Below are 9488 nucleotides of genomic sequence, written 5' to 3' on the forward strand. Positions count from 1 at the left end.
ATTTTTTTTTTTTTTTTTTTTGATATGGGGAATTGAACTCAGGGGCATTCAACCACTGAGCCATATCCCAACCCTATTTTTATATTTTATTTAGAATCAGGGTCTCACTGAGTTGTTTAGTGCCTCTCCATTGCTGAGCTGGCTTTGAACTTGTGATCCTCCCGTCTCAGCCCTCTCTCCAGTCTCAGACTCTGGAACTGCTGGGATTACAGGTGTGTACCACTGCGCTCAGTGTAAATAGACAACTCTTACTGTTAAACATTTTGCTTTAAAACAGCACTCAAGAGCATAAAAAAACGAGTACATCAAAGAACTGCCTGTCATTTTGGATCTCACGGAGAAAAGTTGGCTTGGGATTTACATTTTTTTTTTCTTTTTGTGGTAGTGATGGCAGGGAACAGAGAACATCACAGTGAAGGAATGAGTAGTTGTTTAGTGTGACTAAAGCACAGAAACTTAATAGAAAAAAATGAAAATGTAGGTTGAGGCCAAGCTAGGAATGGCCCTATATATATGTCTATTCACTCTGTAATGTATCAAGTACTATACTAGCTGCTATGGATATAAGGAATAGCCAAAGAAGACATATTTCCTAATGTGAAGCTTACATTACAGTCTAGTAAGAAGCATATTAATTTTTAAAATTACATAAGTACCTATAGAGTCATGAGGTGAGATAAATGCATAAAGAAACATGCCAACAAGAAAAAAAATGGTATAACAAAGTAACCTGACCTAGACTAAATTAGGGGTTGTGGGTCAGAGAAGAAAAATTCTGAAGAACAGGCAGAATTATTCAGGAGTAGGGAGAAAACTGATGTCAGGTAAACAAGAGATGGAATTAAAGTGATTTGTAGATCACATTAGGATTTTAGTTTTTATTCTAAGAGTAACGGAAAGTTACTGAAAGGCATATGGGACCAAGATGGGAAGTAAATGCAATAAACAGATCTGTCTTTCAAAAATACTATTCTAGCCACTACTATGGACAACACTTTAGAGAGAACCAATCTTCATTTAGCCTGACTGAATGGAGACCAGTTTGGAGAATCAGTACAGCAGTCTAAACCAAGAAATTATGGTAGTTTGAATTACGGTTATCAATAAAAATGGGGAAAAATGGAGAGCTGATCCTCAATTTTTGCAGATACATATCTGCAAATTTGCCTACTGGCTAAATTTATTCATAAGCCCAAAATTAATACTCCTCATTTCATAATAATTTGCAAACAAGTAAAGAATGGTAAAAAGTTTGAATCACTCAACACATACATTCTCAGCGGCCTCCTATTTTCAACTCTATGTTTCAACTCTCATAATTATAAACAAATATCTTCTTAGCTTATTTAATGCCAGGTTTTCCACATTGGTACCTTTATTAGTGATTTTACTATTTAATACAGCCCCCATGCACAGTTCTAAAATGCTGTCCAGCTAGGATCCCTCAGTGCAAGAAGGCTGAGATAGGCCTTCAGGGGAAAAAAAAAAAAATAGATAAGCTTCATTCAGGCATGAATTACAGTACTACTGACTCAGAGTTCAATGTTAATGAGCCAAGTATATTAAATAAGATGTCTTTAAACAGAAGTACATATAAAACTAGAAAAAATGTTTTGACCAGGGGCTCAGAATAATCTAACCTTTTAATTTCCATAGAAGCAAGGGTTCCATATATGAAAATTTGATGTTTGTGGCAACTTCACAGAAAGCAATTACTACAAAAATAAGGGTTAACTATATTTGAGATTATCAGGTAAAACAGTTCTTCAAAATGGATTAGACTTAAGCAAAGTAATGGATAAAGAGGAAGAAAGAAGTAGAAAGACTTGGGTATTACCACCACTAATGTATCTTTGTCTAGTCTTAATGTAACTGTACAGCCACTGTCATATCAAATGGTTCAATCACTCATCTTTCACTAGAATGAGAAAGAATTAACTCTGGTTTAAGTACAACTACCCTGAATAGGTATGTTGCTAATCTTAAATCAACAAAATCTTCAGTCACAATGAAGATATAAACACCATGGATCAAAGTCCTGTAGCACAACTTCATCTGCAGTTGGCCATAAATAGGAAGTGGAAGAAAAAACAGACAAACAAAAAACAACCACCAGCAAAAATATGCAGCCCCTGACATCCAGAAACTGACGTGAATCTCATATCTAAACCCAAATGTTATTAAAACTGACTTAATGCTTACAACTAAAGCACATACTTTTCTTTGACATAAAACAATCTCATAGAACATCCATTTCAGACAAGGTCACTGAACACCACAAATACCAAAATGTCCCCCTTCTCTAGTTAAATGAGTGCTACTTCTTTACCAATTACAGTCCTTGCTTCAGCCTCCCTAGTTGCTGGGATTACAGGTATGCACCACTGCCCAGAAATCCCTATAAAATTTAAGATGCCAGGTCATAGAAACACCAAGCCCTACTTCCTTAGACCTTTCCTTAAATGACCCAAATAAATAGGTTCCTTCTAACAACCTCCAAGACCGCGTTGTATGTGTTCTCCCTCACTGTGATGAACATTAAGCCTAACCTGTGTCCAGGATACCTATGTAAGAAACTCTGAAAGGAAAAAAAGTGATAAATAGTACTTAAATATCAAATAGATTGACCAATGAAAATATTCACTGAACCAAAGATATACACAGTTTAAACAGACCAATATCAAGTGATGAAATAGAAGATTCCATCAGAAGCCTACCAACCAAGAAAAGCCCAGGACCGGATGGATACACTGCTGAGTTTTATAAGACCTTTAAAGAAGCACTAATACCAATACTCTTCAATTTATTTCAGGAAATACAAAAAGAGGCAGCACTTCCAAACTCATTCTATGAGGCCAATATCACCCTGATTCCAAAACCAGGCAAAGTCATATCAAAGAAAGAAAACTTCAGACCAATATTTCTAATGAACACAGATGCAAAAATTCTCAGTAAAATTCTGGCAAATCAAATACAAAAACATATCAAAGAGGATATTCAATCAATCAACAAATATATGAAAAAGTGTTCATCATCTCCAGCAATTAGAGAAATGCAAATCAAAACCACTCTAAGATTTTATCTCACTCCAGTCAGAATGGCAGCTATTATGAAGACAAATAATAATAAGTGTTGGCAAGGATGTGGGGGAAGAGGCACACTCATACATTGCTGGTAGGACTGCAAATTGGTGCAGCCAATATGGAAAGCAGTATGGAAATTCCTTAACTTGGAATGGAACCACCATTTGACCCAGCTATCCCTCTCTTCGGTCTATACCCAAAGGACTTAAAAACAGCATACTACAGGGACACAGCCACATCAAGGTTTATAGCAGCACAATTAACAATAGCTAAACTGTGGAACCAACCTAGATGCCCTTCAGTAGATGAATGGATTAAAAAAATGTGGCATATATACACAATGGAATATTACTCAGCAATAAAAGAGAACAAAATCATGGCATTTGCAGGTAAATGGATGCAGTTGGAGAAGATAATGCTAAGTGAAGTTAGCCAGTCCCCCAAAAACAAATGGTGAATGTTTTCTCCAATATAAGCTCACTGACTCATACTGGGGTAGGGAGAGGGAGCATGGGAGGAATAGAAGAACTCTAGATAGAGCAGAGGGGTGGAAGGGGAAAGGAGGGGGCAGGGGGTTAGCAATGATGGTGGAATGTGATGGACATCATTATCCAAAGTACATGTATGAAAACATGAATTGGTGTGAACATACTTTATATACAGAGATATGAAAAATTATGCTCTATATGTGTAATAAGAATTGTGATGCATTCTGCTGTCATGTATTAAAAAATAAAAACAAAAAAGAAAATATTCACTGAATCAGTTATATCAGAAGACTGAATGCTAGAGACTTCAGGTAGGGCAGTTTCAGTGAACTCGAGGCAACAGCCAAAAAGTTTGAATTTATTTTGTCATCAGGAAAATTAGTCAAACAGGCAGTAATTGGCTGAAAATAAAGAATTTATTTCCTTTATGCAAGAGCGAACAACAGACTAGATTAGGAAGAAGGCTGAGGTAGGGACACTAATTTGAGAAATACTCATCATAGGACTAAAGAGAAGAAAGGCAGGATAAGGGTGACACCAAGGTATTCTGCTTTGGACTTTCAGTGGGATTTACTCAAACGTATTTGGGGGTCCCAGCATAAGGAACTGTGCTGTGAACACAGTGATGAACAAGACTGTCATGGTCTGGTACTTATACTCCTGGGAAAACTTATCTTTAGTAAATCCAATGTGGAGAAGCAGGAACACAGTAAAAGTAGATGTCTTGACTGCACGCTGAGTAACTTCCACCATAATCTTTCTCCTCTTATCCAAACACAATTTCACCCTTGATTACAACAGAAATCTAGGTGATATGGGCCAACTGCATCACCCAGTAAACCACTTATCTTTCAAATTTCAAAGCCTTTGAGCACACAACACTGTTTTAACTTTTTCTCATTTATTTCCTGAAAGGCTATAAACTAGCTTACAGTAAGTAGTCTTAGTGATGTTCAAGTAAATAAAACTAATTTTTATTCTTCTTCCAAGTATCCTCTATAACATCCCCCTCCCTCCTTCAATAGTGAATCCTAACCATTGCTGATAATGTTTCTAGTGTATCTATATAAAGAAAAATCATGTTGAGTAAAATCAAGTAAGTTGCTGCCATAAATCTGCTAAGTACTTAAAATGTACCAGGAATCACCTTATTAATATAATATCTCTACAAATATATTTCTTCTCAGGACACCTGATTTTCTCCAAGTAGTCAAAATAATTTCAATTGGTATTTCCTGTTAATGCTCAAACAGTGTTTTGCTTATGATTCCTTAACAGGTCTAATTTTTTTTTTTTTAGCATTTTAAACATTTTTCAAGAGAAAATGTCTTCAAATATCCAAAACACCTTAACAAACTTGTATCATAAACCATTCTGCAACTGAGAAATACTCGAATTCTATAATAGTGATTAAGATGTATAGAGAGGTATTTAAACAAAATGATTTTACAATGGTTTATTAAAGAGATTTCTTACAATTGTTTTATATATGTGTGTACACACACACACTTTTTTTCTTAACTCTGGATCTAATAAGCACTTACTGAAGAACCACAAGGCTAAAGAATTCTACAGGTTTCAGTTCAGTAAGACAAGGTTTCTGTCCTTAACAAGTTTCTGAACAATACCTGCCCATCTACAGTCAAGATTATTTTCTCCCCCTCCCCTAGTGAAATTTTGTAGTGTGCTTGCATACTTGTTCTCACGTTTTCTACTGAGAATTTCAAGACCTTACTAAGATCTCTCCATGAATATGAATCTCCTTACTTTAATCTTCTCTGGCACTTAATGCCTGACACACATTGCCATGGTATAATTTATCTTTTTACAATAGTGTCTTCACCACTCAGCAAACATGTATACTCACTAAGCGCAAGCAATGGATCTTTCTGAAGTTCCTCTCAAAGAATTATTAAAAGTATTTTCCAGCATAAAATATTCCATAAGCCTAATTTTAAAGGCAACTGAAATTTAAGGCCTGACTTATAATGCCACTAGTTAAAACTCTAGAAAAGTAGCATAGCATGGTAATTAAGAGTTCATGGGCAGATTATGTAATTCTGAAAGGTTATATATCTTCATGTTTTATTTAAATAAACATTTATTAGTGAGGGGGCAGGAAATAAGAGTTCATGGGTAAAGAGGTTCTATAAACCCCAAATATATCAAGACATAGGGGAAATAACTAAGCCAAATCTCTGTTTCCTTAATGGTAATACAGTTACTGTCCACTTTTACTACTTATGAAGAATAAATAAAGTATATGACGTTCACAGTAAGCAGAAATATATATATACAGAGAGACAAGTGAATATTTTCCTTAGCTTTTGATTCTTTGCAATACTTTAATTAAGTTGGTAGTGAGCAGATGAAAAGTTGCCTCCACCCACTGAATGCTCACTATTAATAGTCATGTATGGACTATTCACTCACAGGGCTCATTTACCTCAAAGCTTTCACTCTGTTATCTACACAATCACCTAATCACCAAAACATACTGATATAAAGGTTTTCTGGGTGTGGAGGGAGAAGCAGAAGGTGTTTCCTTTAAGTAAGTGATGAGAACTATTCTAAGGTACTCTCCTAAAGAATGTTTCTTCATTTTTATTTTAAAGAGTTATCTGAATTAGCATTTATTATTTTAAAGATTTTTTTCCAAAAAAATTAAGACTAATAGGTGACAGGCACTATCCTCATTATTAGGATACACACAAATGTCCCTTTTTATTAAAAGGTTCCAGTCTTGACATTTCTCTTCCCAAAGCTTCTCCATTTCTCCAAACTCTTAATATCCTACCATCAAATAATGAAGAATACTAACACATGAAATAATAATAATTAAAAAAACTGGTAAGTTTTTTATCTACAAAAAGATTTTAAAATGTTGGAATTTCAAAATTCTAAATTTTGCATGTTTCTCTACCTTCTCTTCATTAACGAGCTATGTAGTTAGCTAAGTAGAAACCTGAAACTTCAGACCCATAAGAGACCTTTTGTAATTATACCTGTGCAAGCCTCTCAGAAGTGAAAATGTAATCTCAAGTAACTTGCCCAAGATCTCACAGTTCACAACAAAGAATAGTGCATGACTAGAACTCCTATCTTGTGACTGGGTAAAATTCTCCTAGGATTCTATCAAGAAAATAGAACTTTCTTCATTTTGGCAGCACTATTTTCTTCCGCTTTCCTTTGTACAAGATAGAGTACTTTAGACACGTTAGTTAGGCATCCAATAATGTTAATTATCCTTGCCCTCAAGATCCTCTTGGCACTAATTATTTTAAAATATGTAATCAGGATTCCAGTACTTACATCAAAATAACTAAATTTCTATGTGAACAAAGCATCATTTAAAAAATGTAAAATAAATGCCTATATAGAAAATATGGAGAAAAATCCTCAAAAAACTTCAAATGCTATTTTAATCTTTAAATGTCTGTTAATTAATACACAAGGTGCTTTAGTTCCAAGGACTTGTTTGTTAACAGATGGCTAAAGCATATTACAAGAAAATCTTTAAAACAGTTAATAAAAATGTTAAAGATGCCAAATTACTGAAAGTCACTTATTGTTCCTCAAGATACATTTAATAGCATTCACCAACCATTAGAACTATATCAATAAACCAACCCTCTAAGCAAAGTTTTGATGCATCCCAACCCAAGTAAATAGATAATTCTTATCAAGTTCAGCAATCACTATAGTTGAACATCAAAGTATTATTTCTTTCATATAGTTTATTTAGAAAACAAAAACTCAGGCATATATGCATTACTTTCTTTTGCCAGAAATATAAGGGAACTTCAATCAATAATCACATCCATGGTATCACCACATGACATGATTTCTTTACTCTTCCTAAACATATTATCCATATCTGATTCAGTCTAGTTGAACAAAATTGTATTAGTATGATGGAAGCACTACCTTTAGACTAAAATTAAAATCAGAATGAAATTTAGTACTTTTATAGGAATAACCAATCTGACATAAGGTATGAGGAAATCACACCACACACCTTATATGATCCAAAGGTATGTATGTATGTATGTACGTATGTTCCATTCAAACATTTATTTAAATTTCAAGACTCGAATTGTGAAAAAGCAAAACTCCAAAGGGAATCAAACAGCATCCCAATCCTTAAAACAATACATAATTTTTTTTTAATATTTGTTTTTTAATTGTAGTTGTACACAATACCTTTATTTTATTTATTTTTATGTGGTGCTGTGGATCCAACCCAGGGTCTTGCACATGCTAGGCCAACGCTCTACTACTGAACTACAACCCCATCATACAATACATAAAAATTTTATTTCCTTCAATAATCTTTATTTTGGTCCTAGAACTACACAAATCTAAAATTCCAAAAAACCCAAACAGGGCACTAAACTATCTTCAGCAAATTAGTTTTTAGAAATTACAAATAGAACACTTAAAAGCTCTCTTGGTAGCAAAACTTTCAAATTTGTTTTGGAACACCATCGTTGATTTTTTTCATGGTTCCTTTTTTCAGAAATTGGAAAATTTCTTCCCAAGAGGCAAGGTCTGAACACATTTTCAGGTGTTAAAACTTATTGTTCATACAAATAGAAAAGGAAGTTCTTTACCCATAATTTTAATTGAAGATTGCCGGTTCTTTTAAATAGAACGCTAATTACAGTTACTACAGCACAAGAGAAGAAAACTTAGGTTATCAATAGCTTTTTTTCTTTTTGATGGAGAGCTTATTTATTTGTGAAGAAATATAAGGCAGGCAGTAAGGAATGTAACAATCCCTGTAGTGTGAAAAACAAACAAAAAAAATGTGAAAATATAACAAATCTTAAATGTGCATGTTACAAGAATTTGAAATCAACAGTACAAGTCTCCTGGATCAGAACTACTGTACTAAAGCTTCATGTTCACCAGCCCGTCTTTCAAGAAGATTCGTTTGCTTGGTTTAAGGTTCAGCAATTCAACCCTCTGGCAGTGATTTTGGATCTAAGGATACCAGACTTTCAGAAATCCCGTGATCTTGCGTGGGTTTCACCTGACAAGGAAGACTGACAAGATGCTGGCGGGAAAACCCTACCGGCCAAGTTTCCTTCATCCCAGCTCCCCTCCCCCTTCTCCCCACCTTCTCAAAAAAGCATTATCCGAAGAAAGAGTACATAACCCAATCAGCGAAAAGCTCAAAAAAGTTCATCGTTCCAGCTGAACGCAGCCAGGTCCACATCTGTGGGAGAGCGGGCAGATGCTGCGTCCCTGAGCGGGCAGCAGCTAGGGCCCGGGCGCGTTCGGAGGCCTAGCGTCTTGGAGGGCCGGCGAGTAGGCCTAGCCGCCGTGTATCCGCGCCTAGAGCGACTCCCTCCACTACAATACTGGGTGACTCTGGGCCTCCGCACTGCCGGGGACGCGGGAACCGCGTCGCCGGGGCCAAAGAATGCGGCGGGGACGCTTAGAGACCCAGAAGGAAGGGATCCGAGCAGCAGCGGACAACCGCCTAGAGGAAAGGCTGGGGGCGGGGGCTGGAGGAGGCCCGCGGGGAAGCGGGAGCGAGCGGTGGGCTGAAAACCTCGGGGAAGAGAGGCAGCCGGGCCAAGGCCGAAGGGGTGGGGCCAGGCCGGCGTGCAGGCCGGGGCCGTGGATGGGGGACCCCCGAGGTGGGTTAGAATCGGATTTCGACCTCACCTAAAGTCCTTGTCGCTGGATGTCATTTTTTCCAGCAAATTGGAAATATGGTACGAAGCGCTCGCCATGTTGACGGCCTCGATCCCGCCCGCTGGCGCTGTGGCTGCTGCTGCCCGCTGCCGCCGCTGCTGGGGCTCCTCCTCTCGCTTGCCGCGGCTCCCGCTTCCAGGGTCGCAGAGCGACGCTGGCGCTGACTGGAGGCGCCTCTACAGGATGCCCCCTCCCCGAAGAGACGTGAGCC

General features: G+C 37.1%; 1 protein-coding gene across 1 annotated transcript in view; it reads right to left on the reverse strand.

Moving 5' to 3' along the window:
* Positions 1 to 9488, reverse strand: part of Cand1 (cullin associated and neddylation dissociated 1) — a 37628-nt gene that overhangs the window by 27955 nt on the left and 185 nt on the right. Inside the window, exon 1 of the mRNA XM_015483043.2 lies at positions 9248 to 9488. This exon is cut by the window's right edge and continues 185 nt beyond it. Coding sequence (XP_015338529.1) covers positions 9248 to 9315 — 68 coding nt within the window. The 5' untranslated portion in view covers positions 9316 to 9488. The remainder of the gene's footprint in view (positions 1 to 9247) is intronic.

This window comes from Marmota marmota, unplaced genomic scaffold (assembly GCF_001458135.2).
Source record: "Marmota marmota marmota unplaced genomic scaffold, marMar, whole genome shotgun sequence".
Taxonomy (NCBI): Eukaryota; Metazoa; Chordata; class Mammalia; order Rodentia; family Sciuridae; genus Marmota; species Marmota marmota.